This window comes from Melospiza melodia, chromosome 1 (genome assembly GCF_035770615.1).
Source record: "Melospiza melodia melodia isolate bMelMel2 chromosome 1, bMelMel2.pri, whole genome shotgun sequence".
Classification (NCBI taxonomy): domain Eukaryota; kingdom Metazoa; phylum Chordata; class Aves; order Passeriformes; family Passerellidae; genus Melospiza; species Melospiza melodia.
This window is the reverse complement of record NC_086194.1, coordinates 8753754-8773665: the sequence shown is the minus strand read 5'-3', so window position 1 is coordinate 8773665 and position 19912 is coordinate 8753754. Positions and strand designations below refer to the sequence as shown.

Here is a 19912-nt window from a genome sequence, read left to right as displayed (position 1 = left end):
TGTACTGAGGATACATAAAAGTGACATGATATACAAAAGGCAAAAAATCATCTGGCATCAGCAAGCAACACTGAGGCAGTAAAGAAAGCTCTGTAAGTGCTAATAATTCTATATGCACAGCAGATGACACTATTTCTTCTTATAAGCTTTTTCGAGATTTGAAAAAATTTATTAGATCAAAATAACAAAAAAATTATTTTACTGAAATGTTCACAATGCTACTGTGTACATTATATATACATCACTAAGTAGCTGGCTATGTAAAAAGCAAAACTATAAGTATATAGCAATAACTTTAGTTGAGTAGTTATTAGTTATCAGTAACAGGAGTCATTCATAGCTTTGAGTTATCCAAGACAAGATTTAAAAAGAAATACCGAAATTCTTGTTCCTCTTCATTGTCACTCTGCAGAAGATCATCATTCAGCTCCTCATCTGACAAGTCTGACTGATTCTAGGTTTCAAAAAAGTCAATCATGAACAAAAAAGATACAAACTTAGTTAAGTACTGAAGGCTAAATATTTTTCATGAAGAATACATCCCAAACTGAGAGCATATCTTCAAAGAAATTACATAATTCAATGAGAAAAAACACACAACACAAGATCACAAATCTTAAAATACATTTTTGATAATCCTAAGGAAATTTACAGAACTCAAATTTGCCTGTCTATCAACACTATTTTTTTACTGATGTATTCTCAAATATGGCCAAAGATGACAACTCACTGAGGACAGACCGGGAAGGAAGAAAGGTAAACTCTTGTACACAGCCTTGTGACCTTGATGCATTAGACAAGTCAAGAAAACACATGAATTGCAATTTCTAGGGAGAAGAGACAGGAGACTGGAGCAAAGGATATGATAAAGAAAACTGAAAAATCATTATTACTTTGTAAGAGAAGAAAAAACCTCCTAATTTGTCTCTCAAATTAAACAACTTTCAGTTGTTTCTTTTTTTTTTTTAATAATTACCCCCTAGGGAGAGATAACTGCAGTTCTGCTGAGCAACATTTCCAGCCTCTAAAGTAATAGGGCCAGAAAGGTTACACAAAGATAGATTTATCTAAAAGTACTGGGATGAGATTAAACAGAAGAAAGTTTAGCCTAAATAACTCAGGGAAAATTTTCTAAGAAATCCAAGAAATTATTACCCCATTACATGGGTCCATACTCACAGGTATTGCCCTGTAACATGGCAAATTAAAAAGATGAATAGAAAAAGCACCAAAAAAAACATAACACACTGGAGAATCAAGTACTGGTTAGTATTCACATATATAATTTTTAAATATAAGTAGCTTTATCACCTCCATTCAATGTTAATTGCTGCTGGTTCTGGTAACTGTGTAACAAACATCTGCAATCATTATCCTACTACAATTTTATTCTCTTTAAACCAGCACATGAGAATAAGGAACTTTCTATCTTTAATAAGAAATGGTTACAGAAGCTGTAATAATTTCAAGAAGCTAACTTCCAACACTTAGAAGATGGTTATAAAAAACTACAACAAATAAAACTCAACTCTTAATAGAGCTAGGTTTCTTAACAACCTATTGATTTCCAATTAAAACATCAAAAACTACTTTCAAAATTAGTTCATTTACAAGATAAAATACAGAAAGAGGTCAATTTGATTTCTCAAACTTAAGTCCCATCTTCTCCTATGGATGTCTTGCAAATCCAAAGATACATTTAGCTCTCTTCCCAGAGTTCAATCCTGGAAATAGGTACCAGCAGGAAGAGTCTATAGAAGACATGGGGAAAACTTGTTTATGGTCCCTAGTTTTAACTGCTGCCATATTTTTCCCCTCACTTTAAAAGGGGAAATCCTCTGTTTACTCATCAGGCAATGAGCTGGCAGATCATGCACACTGATTGTGAACCTTCACAGACAGCAATGACTGCTTTTTTATTTACTCTCTGGTAAATACTACTGGTATTTTGACAAGTGATTTTTAATAGCCAGGAAACTGGCACTTGGATTAAATTTTCCATCACGCTAATTAGCATTCAGGAGACCTAACTGGGTTGAAAAGAAATTTTCCCCTAACTTTTATTTTAAAAAGTCACACTTGGAGGTATTCCACAGAAGGAAACAAAGCCTTGGGTGCAGAATGCTGTGGCAGTAAGGCAGACCTCAGGTACCTGTGGCTGTGCTCTGGGGAGGTGACTGTAAAATACACAAGGTCAAACCAAACACCTGAACTGTCTAAGCTGAACAACATTCACATTTTAATATCTGCAATTTTAATACATAACTCTTACCTTTTTTCCAGTCAGCAAATCCTCTCCAAGCAAGTCATCATCAAGTTCACTGTAAAACAGTAACAAATTTAAGAAGCTGAACTTTACAAAGCAAAACCAAAAACCTTACAGGGCATATGCCTTAAAAATTTGCCTCAAGGAGAATTGTTGCCAGGCCAGCACAAAGCGTATTTTAGCAAAGCATTCAGGGAATAAAAGGTTTTTACTTTTCAGTGAAACAATAAATCATACCTATTAAATAAATCTGTATTGCACAGGCATTTCATTTCTGTATGCTCTCCTTTCCATATCCCCTCAACTAAACCCAACACAGGAACAGGGACAGCCAGCCAAACCACAGCCATTCCAGATCCTTCACTCCAAGGCCATTTGGACACACTGTCCAAACTCCAAATTGCTGATTTCCAGCTCCCCAGGGAGGCCATGGGACAGGAATGTCCTGTGGGCAAGGCTCAGTCCACAGGTCCCCATGTGGTCCGAGCTGCACCCAGCAAGGAGCTGAGAGCCTGGGACGCTGCCTGGCTTGGGAGCCTGGACCTGTCCTGAAAGCCAGCCTTAGGCCTTGATCTGGCATAAATACTTCATTTCCTCCTCCTCAGGTTGAGGGTAAGGGCAAACATACATTTGTAGGGTGATAAAATCAAATGCATGTTTCATCAGTTCTATCTGTGCCCAAGAATTCAGGAAGCACAGAAATATTGGCTTACAGCACTTCTGCCATCACAGTGCAACTGCCCCATAAACACAACTGGGTGCAAGGAACTACATCCAAGGGGAGCTAAACTCCACAAAAACTGCTTCATTTCATTCCTCCTTCAGTGACAGAATTATTTAGTGACAGGGATGACCAATCTCCTTCAATAATAAACACCTGTTACTGACAAAAAAACATGTATTAGAACATGCATATCAATACTACAGTGAGATGCCAGTGATTTGAAATATGAGCTGTACTTTCAGAGGAGACTATTTCTACCTGCACATCTTAAAAAAAACCAAAGAGAAACAAAACCCACCACCCCTTAAGTAGTACATAAAAACCAAATCATCCCAAGTGAGAACAGCCTATATGAACTGCAAAGGAATTTGTGTAGGAGTTGCTTAGAACTACATGGCAAATGCTTGAAAATGGGGACACAATCCCAAAACATAGATCAGTTGGGTTTCATATGGATCGATCTCTTTCAGAGCCAATTACTGTACAGGTAACATAGGAGGGAAGGGGTAGTGAGGGCTGTAAAAATCCTCTGGGCTAGGAAAGAACAAATGATACACCAAATAAGCCCTAAATGGGACACTAACGTCAGTATAATAGAGCATTTATCCACTGTTACTGATCACAAACAGGTCCAGGAATGACTGAACATTAACAAATAGCAATTGTTTCGTGCTCAATGTAATATTAAACAAAAATTAGGGGATAAGACATATCACACATTCCAAAGAGCAAACTGACTAAAACTTCAGCCTTTTCTTTCAGAGACAGGAGACTCTGTGGAACAGAAATGGTTGCAGAAGAATTTCCTACTTCAATTTTGTCTCTAAAAAAAAAAAAAAATCACTAATCTTTTCAACTGTCAGTAATCTGACAAATGCACCAAAATGTTTGAAAATATTTCCCAGCACTATGGCCAACCATTGACAGCTTTTAATAAAACTGCACTAGAGAAATTCCAAGAGATGGCAAGAGCATATGTTGCAGCAGCATTCAAAGATAAAAACCAAGTTTGGGTAGCAAGAAATTCAGATTAAGGAAAGGAATGCAAAAGAAACTGAAAGATTAATTTAATTATCTAAACATACCTAGGCCTACTTACCATATTACTAAAAAGCACTCTTGATGTGATTGTTTACAAAAAAAATTAACATTTGATCTCTAGAATTAACTGCAAACATAGTCTAGATTTTCAGAAACTCTAATCTATTGCCTGACAGTCAAAAAAGCTGTCAGGATATAAATGAAGTTTGTATCAGAAGCAAAAAGTAGTTCACAGGGTGCCTTTCAAAACCTATTAAAATATTCAATTTCATTCAGTATTTTCATTGATAAATTAGAAAAATGACCATGAGTAACTTTTTTAGTAAACAAAGTAACAGTGAAAAACCTGCACAGGAAAGTGGAACTATCTCAAGCTCCTTTATAAGCAGCCAAATCTGAAGCTTTTCTATAGAAAAAAGAACCACAAGGACTAAATCTGACCATTAAAGAACAAAGCAAACAAACAAAAGAACCAAGAAAACAAACAGAAAACCCTCTGACACTGACAGATCTTAGGCTAGCTGAGAGAAATAGACAAAAATGAATGGCTGCAATTTCATATCACACAAATCCACATAAAATAAACTGGAATAAAAGTACACACCTATTCTAGTTCCAAAAGCATCTCACGCTTGCCATCATCAAGACAAATGTCTTTCCAAAACCACAATACCAGGGAATACTGGGTTAAGATAATTTTGGGTTTACTGCACTCACAAGAAAGAGACAGATTTTCCTTCCCTTCTTCAACACTCAATACCCAACATTTTCCTTACTGAATAAATTTAGCCTACTCAAATAAGAAAAAAATAACAAAAAAAAAAAAAAACAAAAAAAAAAAAAAAAAAAACAAAAAAAAAACAACAACAACAAAAAAAAAAGCAGACTAAAAGTGGAAAATTTTCAGCCAGCACAGAGAAATCAGTAATCTCAAAGAAGGGTCTGAACAAGTGAATTTCAGCAAATACCAGCTACTAAATCTGCCCTGTCACCTTGAAGGAGAGCACCAGAAATGCAGGTTTTTCCCAAACCCAAGCTTTGGGCTACTTAATGAGATAAATGTACAAATTAATGTGATAAAGACATCAGACTGGCCCTTTCAAGTCTCCAATTTCATAAGCATGTCTCATTACACATGAGCAGTAGCAAGGACACAAATATTTCAGGAAAAGAACTTGGACAAAATGGGGAAAATTCTCCAAGAACAATGTTACATTTGTACTCCCAAATAAGTGGGGCCTTCCAACTCTCAGTTAACACCCTCCAGGGTTTGAGAAATGACAGAGATCTGAAAAATCAACATTTAATTACAAATAAATATACTACTAATAAATCTATATTATTTTGATTATTTAAGTGACTGGGGGATGGGACTCAGCCAAGTAACAACACAGCAGCAGGAGCTGATGTTTGATGAAGATGTGTGACTAACACACCTCCTCCATCTCCCCCTCCCAAATGATGCTTCAATGGAAAACAACACATGAAAGATTAAAACCAAGATTACTGTGTTCATCCAGCCTTTTTTCCATCTTTGAGAAACCATGTCCTACACTGAATTAGGCCAGAAGGTAAAATCCCCAAACAATTACATTAGGCAACATGTCCATGTACAGCATTTCTAATTGCCAAGACAACTACAGAACTCAACACTTACAAAGAGAACTTTGAAATTCGAAGAAAATAGTATTAACCAAAAAATATTCCAACACATACAAATAGTATTTTACTAGATACAGCTGTAAAATAAAACTTCTGAAATTATCAACAAAATAAAACTCCAGAATCTTCTGCTCTGCACCTGAAACCACTTCCCTCACAATTTCCCTACTGAATTTCTGATCATCTATCTCTCTTTAATTGAATACAGCTAATAATAAACACATAAATTAAGCCATTTTTCTAAAACTAAATCCTTGTATACTTCAAAGTCTCAGCTCAGTGAAAATACTCTAAAACTGTCAAGCCCTATTAAAACCAGCTTTGCACAAGCAATTTGCCACTGAGTAAAAGCTTCCAACTTCTGATGTAACAGCTGCTGCTTGACTCTTTCAGATCTTATCAAGCGATGAGTTGGGCAGCCAAACCTGAATGTGACCAGTCAGCAGCCAAGAGCCCACCCATTTATGCACCAAAGGCCAAAAGTTCAGAAAATATTCTAATACAAAACATTCTGCCTGCAATTTTAAGGTTTCTGAACAGCCAATCCTGGGTACAGGAGGCAGCCCAGGAGAGACCCAGGCTGAGCAAGTTATTTAATTCCACTCCCAAAGCAGAGCAGCTCCTTGGGGCACCTCAGCATCCAACCCTCAAACAGCTGCCCTGGGCTGACAGAGAGCAGGCACTGCTCATCAGCAAACACAACACCCTGGATATCCCAGAGCTACTGCCCAAATTCCTCACTCACATACTCCCACTCAACCTAGCAGAACACCAAGGAAGAGGAAACAAATGCCTCTGGAATGGCAATAAATGTAGAGCAGTTGATTTACTCCAAAGGCTCAGCTCAGAGGAAAACTACTTACAGTAAAATCTGTTTACTACAATCACTTGAGTGATTATTAGAGAACACAGAAATCTACTTGGAATATTTCCTCCCTTTTAGAGTGAAAACCACTGGCAAAGTCTGAACAAGTCTATTACTAAAAAGGAATCATAGAAAAATAACAGAAATAAGTGCAATGTTTTCTCCTAGAAAGAGCAGATCTGTGCAGCCAGCAGCTTGATTCCTGCCTCATAAAAGAACACACATTCTCCCCCAAAATAACCCAGAGCACACACACTTCTCTATCTTTAGAACAGTCATATTGTTGAAGATGCCCATGCCTAAGCTCTCCTCCTCTCCCCCAATTTAAAACTTAAGAGGATAGGGATTTAAAGATCAAAGTAAAAAAATTTAAACATGAAAGTAATTTAAACATTGAAGTAAAAAATATTTTAAAAATTAAGTTGGGCAAATTCAAGTACTAGCAAATTCTATTTAAACCACCTAGCTCTATTAAATATTTAAAAGCAAAACCAAAACATTAATTGCAAAATTACACACCACAAATACTTTGTATTTATCCAATTTTAAAAGGCATCTCTTCACAATGCTCTATATTCCTCAAGGCAAGTACATGTTTGGCACAATCTAGCATTGGCTGACACATGCAAAACAACATCTTCATTAGAATCTAAATGTGCACTGCTCTGAATGTTAGAGTACAAAATGCCAGAATGGGAAACAGAACAATGCAGTTCAGCTTACAGAACTGAACATGGAAATATTCCACCTACCTGTCCCAGTCGTCATCTCCAGCTCTTCTTCTCCAAGACCTTTCAGCACCAGGCTTATCAAACTGATCAAAGTCATCATCTGTAAAAAAAAGTGACTACATTAAATAATCCTTACTGAAACTGAAGCACAGAATAGAGCTCTCCAACCAGTTAAAGTCAGAAAGTGCTGTGTTCACTGACAGCACTGGGCACACTTTAGGAGTAACTTCCCAAAGATGTGCAAAATTCTGGCTCTGGCTCTCCATTTATTCACCAAAGTCTTACAAATTGCTGTAATTACCCAATACACATATACAAATGCATTACCTAACCCCACCTACTCCTGCTTCTTATATGAGTCCAAAGTTCTTTTTACACCTGCACAGTCTCTTGGTTGAATTGAGTCAGTGGGCTTCCAAATGGGTCTGTGGTCTTCTGAGATCACAGTGACCTGTTACTCCTGCCCTGCTGGCAGGCTTTGGATCCCCTGGCTGTAGCTCAAGTTTCAGGGCCCAGCTGCAGGTCACAGTTTCTTCATTTTCACAATAGCTGCAAATATTTATCCTGCTTCTTCAAACACAGTAAGACAAGTAAGTGATTTATATCTTAGCCTTAACTACTCTATCTGCTAATAATTAACTATTCCCCATTAATTCTACTCTTCTTGGTATACTCTTAATCATTATAAATTGTTTTTATCCTCCTAACTAAATCTAGCAAAACTCTTAACTCTTTCAGTTTCTTTAAATCTTTGATTCAAACTGAAGAGGTTGCCAAAGCAACCACACAGATGGCATTTTCTGGGTGGGTGTGGGGTGTGCATGTTGTTTAGAAGATGCAACAACACCTTTTTCTACTTTTCAATTAGCATGAAGAAAACAGACACATACCAGCATAGAATTACAGAATCATTAAGGTTGGAAAAGACCTGTAAGATTGCCAAGTTCAACCACCAAATTCACCATTAAACCATGTCCTCAAGTGCCACATCCACATGTTTTTGAACCCTTCCAAGGATGATCATTTCCCTTCCCTGGGAAGCCTGTTCCAAAGCTTTACAATCCTTCCAAACATGCAATCTAAACCTTCTTTGGCACAACTTGAGGCCTTTTCCTCTCATTCTGTCTCTTGTTACCTGGGGTAAGAGACAGACCCACCTGGCTACAGCCTCCTCTCAGATGGTCCTCTCAGAGAGATAAGGTCCCCCCGAGCCTCCTTTTCTCCAGGCTGACTCCCTCAGCTGCTCCCTGTCAGATCTGTGCTCCAGACCCTGCACCAACCTCCCTGCCCTTCTCTGGACACACTCCAGCACCTCAGTGTCTTTCCTGAAGTGAGAGGCCCAAAACTGAACACAGGATTTGAGGTGTGGCCTCAGCAGTATTGAGGAAAAAGGGATGATCACAGCCTTTGCCTTGCTGGCCACACAAACCAAGATGGCCTTCTTGGCCATCTGGGCACACTTCTGGCTCATTGTCAGCCACTATCAACCAACATCTCCACGCTTCAACAATAAAAAGAAAACCCAGAATGTACTACACAGCTTTGCCTCTTCTCATTGTTGCAACCAGGATCACCTGAGGGAAACAGAGCATGAGCTAAATCACTGGCAAAATCTGCCAGTGAAGGACATTCCAGAAACAGCAGCTCCCCAGAAATGCATGGAACTGAGATGCAGTGGAGGTGAAGATAACATCATCTGCCAAATCTCTGCTTGCCTTGGAGGCCACGAGCTCAACCACTAACACTGAGCCAGCAAAGGCACTCTGAAAACAAGAGCAAACCTCAGGACAGCACAGGGCAGGTCAGCAGCAGCACAAGAGAGAAGTCAGGTGGAAAAACCATCACTCATCTCAACGGGGGCAGCAAAACCACCAGAAGTCACTGAAGCAGGTTACACTCTGTACCTAAACATGCACTTGCCTTCCAAGAAACAACTGCTGCTCCACATTTCTCTCAATAAATACCCTAATTTTGCCCTCTTGCACAGCTTAGTTTGCAAATGACAGTTTTGCTACTGAAATATGTACAACTTCCATTTCTCAGCAAGAATATGCAAAGGTCATTTGCTCTGTTCAGACATCATGTCTTGTCACCAGGAAATGGGAAGCAGATACCCTCAATCTCCACTCTCCCCTTCTCTGACTGCAGCCCAACAGAGACTGCACAGCTGGGTTCACTCTCTTTCACACATTTTAACAACTTGGGTAAGAATCCAACAACTGGACAGAAGTTATGCTCAACATAGAGGGAAACCTGCTGCAGTTGAATGGCCTGCAAAATACAGCAGGTCAAGCAATCCAGTCCTTGCAGTGTGACACTGAATTGGGATTGATAAAATGCCATAAATCCACTTACCCTCCTGAGTCTATTTGTATTCAACTCTTTGACCAAGTACGTTGCCAAGGAACAACTGTTTTACTCAACTGGGTTTTTTTGTTTGGTTGGTTTCTTTAATAAATCTCCAAAACCAAATCTGTCTTCAGCTCTTTAAACTCAGCTCAGTATCCTTAAGTGAGTATTTCCCATATGCAATGACAAACCTATTCACTCTTCACTTCATCTTATCAAAATATCAGTGCTAGTGACTGATGGAAGTTTACAAGAAGGTAAAAACATTAGAAAGAGAAAATCCAGATCTTGCAACATCACTATATTAAGAATATTCAAAGCAGAAATTTCAATCATAAATAGCTATGAAAGAAAGAGTGCTCAGTAAGAATTATGATGCAACATGAAGCAAGTGTAGCAAATCTTTTATTTTGAAACAGTAGCTAGAAATAATTCTCCTTGATCAGGTTCTCTCCTTTACTATCAACAGATATGTCTGCATTTTAATTTATCTTTTATATTTTAACTGACTTGCATAACCTAAAGCCATTGAAAACAGTTGTTTTACATTTCTCTGCTCAAACATCTCCATATTGCAACCTCCTGTTCCAATTCCTATTTCACTCACAGAGGAAAACCAAACAAATACACAAGTATTTCCCATCTTCCTCTTGAACACTAAATTCACTAATTCTGTGGTCTCTGTGGGGAACAAAAAAGGTCACATTGCTCTCTTTATGGTCACTCAAAACCATGCTGCAGTGCCTTAGTGCACTGACATTTAAGGGCACGAATATCCCACACTGACACTATTCTTACAGCTGGATTACAGTAATCCACTCACTTGATGTAACCACCACCACAGGTTACTTTTTTAAGGTAAAGCAACTGGTTTGGCAGCAACCCAAATAACAAGTGTCCAAATATTGCCTAAGCTCAAGAAAATGACCATCATCAGGAAGACTGCAAGTTCTTTTTAAGCTATTCCTGCTTGCAAGATGCATTTTTCCATGCCAGGCACCCCTTTAGCACTAGAGCTGCATTATAAACCAGGAGCACTTGAAGATCTGAGCTCTCAGCACACAATCCTTCCAGAGATGGACCTTCACATCAGCCAGGTCTAAATCTAGACAAGACAAAACTACACACCAAACCCTTCTTCTCTCCACAGCACAGTGAAACACTTTTTGATACAACTCATGGTTGACTTTTCCACCCAGATATCAAAGTTTCACAGCCATAAAAATATTTCAACCTATTACTGCTGCTAGTGAAGAAATTACAGCAAAGGACACTCCAAGTTCTGGCAAGTTTCTGAACCTGGAAAGTGTGGACCTGAACTCTCACCACTCAGCCAACATCATGAACCTCTACGCTCCAGCTCTTCCAACCCCTCCAAATTCCTCATAACTTATTTCTTAATTATGAGCAACTTCTACCAAAATTCAAAAGCTAAATCACATCCAGCAAAGCTCTTTTCCCAAGTGCCCTTTAGCAGGATGCACACAAAATCCTCAAAAATGACTGGTCCATTTGCCTGTAGTCACCACACCTTGCAAGAACTGCTCCACACATCCCCTTCAGCTCCCTGTTCTCATCTCAACACACATGATATAAAGATCTGTGGGACAGAAGGAGACAGCTTTTTTTTTTTTTAATGCTTATTTGTTCTGTGACAGCTGACACTGAGTGTTACAAATTATGCCATTGTGACATTAAGGACTGTCAGAGCCCAGAGCAGGTTGTAGCTTTCCTTATAAAAGAGGTCACAACAGTTACACACCTACAAACAGCATTCTGTGCCAGCTTTATTTGAGACAGCAGCTCTGAAATGGACTCAGGCCTTGCAATGTGCTGTGGAACCTAACACACCTCTTGAGGCATCTGAAATCACACAGACATTTATTTTTCTTTGACCTCTCTAGGCAATAACATTGTAAAATACCAGTAAATAACAATCAATTTAACATTTATAGCTCCTTCTTGAGAAACTTGTAAGTCAATGTTTGCGTCACGGGTGGTTAAATGCCTGTAAAACATTAACTTGTGCAGAAATAAACCCACTCAGCATCAGCAGAGTTCACAACCACTGACAGCAACAGCCAAAGTTTGTTTTTTTTTTTTTTTTTTTTTTTTAATAATTCTCAGTATTACTGTGTGGAAGATAGTAGGGAAAAATGGATGGTGGAAATCCATGAAAATAAGGGTTTAAAGCATTCAAATGTCTATGGCAGGGAAGAAGTTCTGTATCTCTTCCAGCACTCCTACACAGCAACTGTTGCTAAGGCACAGCAGGCACTGGCCACAGCTGCTCCTCCAGCAAAGCTCACCAAGATGATGTCTGTGCATCAGCTGGGTACCAACTGGAAAGTGCTGATAGGTGATCTCTAAACACATTAAGCCCTCTCTGATTTCCAGGCAAAATCAGCAAGTGAAACAAACAAACAAAAAAAAAAACCCATAGCAAACCAAGAGAAACCAATCGAACACTAAAAAAGGCAGTAACTGAATATGGAAGCAAAAGAGGCCAGTTATAGAGGGAACACCAAAGCAATCCTCCACTTGGCTCCTCCTCAAGTGGCAGGGAAGTTTCAGGATGCTGCAGAGAAGGATCTGACTTGTCAGACCAGCCTGCTGTGCAAGGCTCTGGCCAGCTGTGAAGCACAATAAACACAAACACACGTGGGCCCTGTGGCATTCACATTCTCTGGAAAATCCCTTTGCTCAGGATTTTTTTTCCTGGCAAGCTGAGGAGCCTCAGAGAAAAAGAAAACAATTCTTATCTCATTTGCTTCTCCTGTGTTGTGCTCACATGTGGAATTGTTTCCCCACAGGAGATTGTTTCATTGGATTCTGCTGTGACTTACTTTGACTCTCTGGCCAATCAGGGCCAAGCTGTGTCAGAACTCTGGAAAGAGTCACAAGCTTTCATTATTATCTTTTTTAGTATTTAGTAAGTATCCCTTCTGTATTCTTTAGTATAGTTTAGTATAATATTCTTTAATATAATATAGTATTATAAAGTCATAAATTAGCCTTCTGAGAACAGGGAGTCAAATGCTTCATTCCTGCCTTCATTGGGGCATCTCCAGCAAATCCAACAGGCCCCACACTAAAAGGTTCCTCTTTTATTGATCTTTACCCTGGTGCTGCACCAGCAGTGCTGCAAATTTTTCCATACAGCTTATGGTTTTATAATATATGGTCAAAACTGGTATCTTTTTTCCTGTTCAATGAGAACAGATCATCCACACCAGAAATGCACAAAATACAAGCCTCATTTCTTCTCTGGCTGTGCTGATGGCAGTTTCCAACTCTGTGGACACCCCGTCAATAAATCCTCACTAATTATTTGTGCAAAATGGAAGTCTTAAGCTGCACAGTCAAGTCTCACAAGCGTAGGAGGTGAATCAGCAGAACACTGCAGAGCTCTTAAACATCTTCAAATGGTACCCAGAGCCTAAAAAGGCAGTCACACATAGCAACTGTTGCTACCATGGAGTATTTCACTGCAGTGACACGGCCAAGACTTCTGGAGTAAGGAAAACATTTGACAACTGCATTTTCAGTCCTCCCAGACCTACATCTGAAAGCTTTCTGGAACACTAACCAGGTGCTGTCTCACAAACCTGAACAATTCAAAATTCTGTGCTCTGGTTTGCTTCAGCATTACACTTTCATGAACATTAAGCTTATAATTGTACTTTTAGGCACTGAAGACTTCTGATGGAAACAAGATGGAGATGCTACAATGATCCTAAAATTCAATGGATAAAAATGTCCTACATACTCTTTATCCAACAGGTCTCTCAATGAAGGGACTAAAACTCACTGCTTTGGGGCAAAATAAACCAAATATGATTCCTTGATAGGTAAGGGAGCCAGTAAAATAAAAAAAGAAACAGAAAATAACAGAAAATTAGAGAAGAAAAGGTCATTTACAACATGAAAAACACAATTTCTCTGTTTTTCAAATAATACTGAATATAACAAGCCTATCTTGCTCTATCCCATTCAAAACACTAAACATGACAACTTGGCAGCATTTCAAGAGCAAGACTCCAGCTTAAAAACATTTTACCAGATTGTCTTTATGTAATAACATATTTCTACAAAATATTTTTCTGCATGTCTCATTGTTAAAGGTTACAAAACAGATAGGAATTGTAAAAGCTTTATTTTCTGCACCTGAGTACACCATGTAAAAACAGCTAAACAGTGAATTTTGGTAAGTCTTGCTATGCAACACAAAATAACAGATTTCATGAACAATGTGTGTGCTTGTAACACAGGCTGGAAATGTAACTGCACTGTTAACATCAGTTTAACAAAAACTTCTGGTAACAAATCCTGACAGCATCGGGCAGGAAAAAAAACATGAGGTCAACAGGAATTTCTGAATCCAAGTCTGTGCCACAAACCCAGCACTTCATGAAGTGTGGGATCTCAGCACCTCAGGACTGATGTGCAGAGTCACCGAGACCACCCTTGTGGGGCTCGGAGGTCCTGGAATGTTGCCAGAAGTGTCTGGTGGCTGGACTTTGATCCTGCACAGGAGACAACACCTGTATGAGGATGGGAGGATTTCACTGGGATAAATGGTGAAGGGATAAGTTAATTAGAGTGTGAAACACAGGGTTTAGGATTTCTGTACAGGGGGGTCTAGAGAAGTAAGATGGAGGAATTGGGGCGTGTCCTGTCCTTCTTCTTCTTCTTGGCCTCCATCTTCTGTGGTGATGTTGGCACTTTGGGATTGGTTATTACTAAAAGTGCACTGGTTAATAAGGGTGAAAGGTATTGGGGAAAAATGATAAATATTGTATACGTAATTTTGAGTATAAAGATAGGTGACCGCCCCGGGGGCTCTCAGTGTGCTCATGGCTTGACCTCTGTCAGGCCAAGAGAAAATCTTTTAGATAAACAATTAATAAACCCCGAGACTGAGAAAAAACCTGAAGCCTCTTCTCGTCCTTTGGAGCACGGGCTGCCCAAGGCCACCCCGGGCCTTTCCAGGTCATCCAAACAGCCGAGAAACCGACAATGAAGCCCATTACGAATCCAGTCCCACCTACTACAAAATAAGCATCCCTTCTACACCATCACAGAAATCACGTTCAGCCTTACTCCCACATTATGCACGAATACCCCACACTCAAACACAAACAGTTCAGTTTATCTGTTCAGGGACAGACACCAGACAGCCTTGGTATTGGTAAACAATTACTCACAGAAGCCCTAAGTACTTGGTGACTAAGTATAACAACCTAACATCTGCCTAACGCGTTCCTCAATTAGTGCATTTCATGTTTTGTTTTCAAATTATTTCTGTAGACAAAGTTTAGCTTCCTCAAAGACATAAAACAAAAAGTAAGTTATACAGGAAAGAAAGTATTTGTATCTTCTTATAACCAACTTTTTTTTTAGAGTTTGTATGCCAAGCAAGTCATTAGCAGTATGCAAGATCAGAACTAATTATGATATGCTGTCTGGAATTGAAATTTTGTAATCAATGCTTGAAAGAAACAGGGCCTCTTCCTTTTTTTTTTTTTTTTTAATTAATAAACCATATCTAAACCCAAAACCACCAAGTCACAAAAAAAATACTTTCAAAGTCTGATTGAACTAGAAAATATATATTTGCTTTGGAAAACCAAAAGCGCCATAGTCTTTGTATTACAAATGCTGAGCAGCGAAGGAAAGCTGAGAGCTTCAATGAAATGCACATGAGCTCGGTTCCCAAATGGATTTGGACACTGATGAGAAACTGCAACTCTCCAGAAACTCTCCAGTACATTTCACAGCAAACAAAGTTATAGTTAAAACTGAGGCTGCAGCACAGCACAACATAACACAGGATGAATCACATCACTTACTTGGAGGTTTTTTGGTCAAGCCTGTGAAAGCCATCATCTTAACTTACTCTGACAACAAATTCTATGTGATCTAAAATCTGAGGTTTAGTATTTGATACAAAATAGTTTTGCCTGGCTTTTGTAAACTGATACTAAGGCTAAGTTTATTTCATATGACCTGAAAAGAGATGACATTCAGAAGAGTTAGACCTTGTCAAAAAAGCAGAGATTAAACATTGCTGTGTTTAGAGGACATCTCCCTGCCTCAAGCACACTGAAGTTTTTGGCACTGGTTTTTAGTGCAATACTACATACAACACAAGTGCACTGGTTCTTGGTACCTTGAGCATATTATTTCATGAACTATAAACTCTTTAGATCTCCAAGACATGGAGGAGTTTTAATGTGTGCATCACCCAGGCACAATGCAGAATCTATTTCCAGTCCCTGGAGGCCACTGCAGAACAGCCTGAAGCACAAGTTCCACTGAATCTGTCACCCTGGACAACTTCTGCATCCCTGGGCAGAGATCCACCCCACACATCACCCAGGCTGTGCCAGCAGCATCAGCTTTGCTCCACTTTTTATCAACTGCTTCACAAGAGGCCTTTAAAGCCCTGACACTGCTGGGAGTGCAAGAGCCAACCTCAGACATGTTCACACGAAATGAAGCTGCTGACAGCCATGGAGGTAAAGAAACAGCCATTCTGCTTCTCTCCATGCAGGACTTCCAGCAGGAAGGGACACATCTGGCAATGGACCCTCTCCAACTCCTCCTCCACCCCATCCCATGTCATGACTCACAACCCCAAGACATCTCCACCCAAAGTCTTCCTGACCACTGATGTTCATCAGAAGTAACCTAATCTGAAAAGAAAATTTACAATAATTTTCCCTTACTGCACTATGGCAGAAAATGAAAAGATTCTCCTTGTTTTGTTTTGAACATGGTTTGTTGTTTAACCTCTGCCTAAATGAGACTAATATCTAGCTGCACACTGACTGCAGTAAGTATCAAGAAACAATGTCAGCGTTTATACAAAATGGTTGTTACCTTACATGATCATTAAACCATGTAATAGTCCAGGTTTGAAGGGACTCTCCTGCACCACCTGGTCTCCCATGGAAAAGGGAGCCTAGATGAGATAATTTATCTAGCATCCTGTCAAACATATCCTGAAAGTCTCCAGTAAGAGGTTCCATCATGTCCCTGAGGAAATTCTTCCTGTTAAGAGTCTTTCTTGTAGCAAGTGAAGCCTCTCCTGGTGCAATTTGTAGCCACTGTCCCTTGCCTGCTCTTCATGGACCCTTGTGAAGAGAAAGCCTCCAGGCTCTCTGTACTCACCTTCTAAGATTATGTTACTCAATATTCAGTGTTTCCTCTGGTTCTGTTTGTGTGTGTAAAATTGGAACAAAGTTTGGGAACCAGTCCCTTATCAATGAGCAACTATGAGCCCTCAAGGTCCCATCACCAGCACACCCACCTCAACTTCTCCTGTTTCAACATGCAGCCATTCTACAACTTGAAGCAGGCTGCATCAGGCTGATCAGCTAAAGAATTTGCAAACTGTTATGCAACTGTGAATTACTCCCAGAGACCTCACAGACCATCACTGCAAAACTTTCTAGTTTGTGAAACCAAACACCAAAAGAGCCTTAATCTTCATCCTCAGAAAGCTTTGCTGCACCAACATATCTGGTCACAAAAGTACTTGTGAATGATTTATTCTGAAGAATCACATCAGTTATTTCCCCAAAGCTTTAAAAACTATCAGTGAGCAATGAGTCCATGCATGCTGTCCAACACCTTCCTTCCATCAAATACACTGAAATGTTCAGCCAACACAGACATTCCACATTTCATTCTCAGTCCTGTAACACACCCTTACAGAGGACTTCAACTTCAATCTGCATCCTCAAAGCCAAAACTATCTAATTTTGTCAGCTATCATGCTACAATGTCAAATTAACACTAATTTGGATGCCTAATACCTATTCTGTACTATTTTAGCAATCATTAGCCATTTTTTTTAAGAAAACAGTGGGGTGCTGTTATGCCCATAATTTAAAATCTTTTCCTCACCCCCAAAATTTAAAAACTAAATCCCAAACATTAATTTCTATAGTCAAAACTTTAAATGACCAAAACTACTTAGTTCAGAGCTTCTTTCACATGCTACCACTACTGACTTTAGAAAGCAGTCCCCTTCCAAAAAGAGCTGCATATTCAATTTCTGTAAGTCCTAGGCTTTCTTGACTGGGCTTTAAAAGTGTCTTTAACAACCTCACCCAGGAATTGTCCCTGAGTAGTCACACGGACCACAGAAGTGTGTGACCTGTGGGTTCCTCCATTCAGCAAGTGTTGCACCAAGAGCAAACAAACACTTCTATATGGGGCAGGGATCATATTTAAGTGGCCACCATTTACTGATGAGCACAGTGTGAATGATGAACAAACTGCTTATGTCCGCTTAAAACAAAGGGATCCCAATTCACCCTTGAACACAAATGGAACGCCACAACAACAAAAATCAGCCTTGAAATGGCAGTTTTACCGCTTTGTTGAAGGTTGCCTGCTGCAGAACATGAAAGCACGTTCATTCAACTTGAAGCAGTTTTAAACAAGAGAAACAAAATGCTTCACAAGTGAAACTTTCCTTAAATTACTCCATCCTCACAATACCACAAAAACTTCCACCTAACACATGAACAGCAACCTTACTTCCACATCACAAGTGGAACCACAGACCAGAACCACAGAAATTAGCACAAAGACTTTTGAAAAGTAACTCCAATATTGCAGTATATTTAATCCTATTATAACAATGTTCAAGGTATTAAACAATTTGCTGTTTCACCCGTAGTGCTGTCCTTTCTAGCCTTCTTACCAAATTCAGCTCCTAAATTTGGGAATTTCTTTGTAACATTTACCTTTATGTATGGCAAGACTTCCCATAAAAATGCAATTATGGGTAAAAATGTAATTATGGTTATGTGCCTTGTTACCCACCAAACGAACCATGGAGCACAGTCACACCCCTCAGCAAAGTGAGCACTGAACCAACCACCCCTCTCCTCCTCGACAACAACTTACAGACACTAAATCACCAAAAACTTTCGTACAGATAAGGACAAGTGGGTCAACTGACCACTCTAATCAGTCTGTATCATAAACTGCTACTCCTAATGAAAGCAAGTACAGAAACACACAAATCCTCTCAACTGTATCACTCCTGAAAACTCTGTAGAGACTTCTAAAGTACTTTCTTTTAATCACCCAACCACATATTCTCATTTTAAAGTTTGCTTAATCAGAACCACAGAGCTGTCTATTAAAACGCTGCTTGTAGAAGTATCTGTGTTCATGCAGAAGCACAGTGGAACAAACACCTGAGAGTCTCGGAGTCAAACACTGACTTCATTTTACACTTCTCAAGTGAGATCTTCTACTTCTGCATATTCTATGAAATAAATTAAACTACACCGTAAAGACGTGTTACTCAAGCCACACACCTGTACCTGTAAAATCTATGCGAAAAAACACCAACCATCCCTAGAGGTGGACGCGGCACTCAGTACCGCGGTGTAGTTGATACAGCGGTGTTCGGCCATAGGTTGGGCTGGGCGGTCTCAGAGATGTTTTCCAACCTAACAGATCCTGCGAATGTCTTTCACTAAAACCCACCCACGTCCCCCGAAGGCCCCGCGCCGAGGCCGCTGTCCCTGCGGGCCGTGCCCCGCCGAGCGGCCGCAGCCGCTCCCCGCCATGGCCGGCCCCGGGACCGGAGCGGCGCTGCCGGGACCCCGCGGTGCCAGGGCCGCTCCCGCAGCCCCGATCCGCGCCCCCAGCCCCGGCCACGCGGGACGCGCCGCCCCCAGCCGGGCCCGCGGCAGCAGCGGCAGCGCCTCCGCCCCGGGCGGGCCCCGCCGAGCCCGCGGTGCCCTCACCCCGCCGGCCGCGCCGCCCCGAGCCGGCCCCGCTCCCCCGGGCGCGGCCCCGGCACCCACCTGCGCCTCCTCCCAGCGCGGCAGCCATGGCTCTTCGGCCGGCCCGGGCGGCGGCGGGTCGCGGCAGCGCCGCGGTGCCGCCCGCCGGAGCGGCGGGTGCCGGTTGCCGCGGCGAAGGACGCGGGCGAGGGGCCGGGAAGGGCTCGGATTCAGCGCCCGGCGGGCCCCGCTCCCGCCGCCGGAGAACAACAAACTAGCACGACATGGCGGCCGCTACCGCCGTCGCCGCCGCGCTGCATGCCGGGACGGCGGCGGACCTCGGGCCCTCCCTCCGCGGCGGGGGCGGGCGGGCGGCGCGCGCCGCTGGTTGGTCAGGCCGGCGCCCCCCGCGCGTGCGCGGGGCGGGAGGGCGGCGCGCGTGCGCGGCGGACAGGGCGGGCTGGGCGCGTGCGCGGGGGCGGCGTGAGGGCGGAATGGCGGCCGGGGCGGGGCACG

The 19912-nt window shown here is 41.1% G+C and overlaps 1 protein-coding gene across 5 annotated transcripts in view; it reads right to left on the bottom strand.

Annotated features, from left to right (window-relative positions):
* Nucleotides 1–19545, bottom strand: part of RBM33 (RNA binding motif protein 33) — a 101956-nt gene extending 82411 nt beyond the window's left edge. For all 5 annotated transcript variants that reach the window (XM_063182080.1, XM_063182144.1, XM_063182195.1 and 2 more), the window contains exons 1-4: nt 19478–19545; nt 7311–7389; nt 2273–2321; nt 378–454 (exon numbers count right to left, since the gene is read on the bottom strand). In XM_063182080.1, coding sequence (XP_063038150.1) covers nt 378–454; nt 2273–2321; nt 7311–7389; nt 19478–19505 — 233 coding nt within the window. In that variant the 5' untranslated portion in view covers nt 19506–19545. The remainder of the gene's footprint in view (nt 1–377; nt 455–2272; nt 2322–7310; nt 7390–19477) is intronic.
* Between the last annotated feature and the right edge of the window lie 367 nt (nt 19546–19912).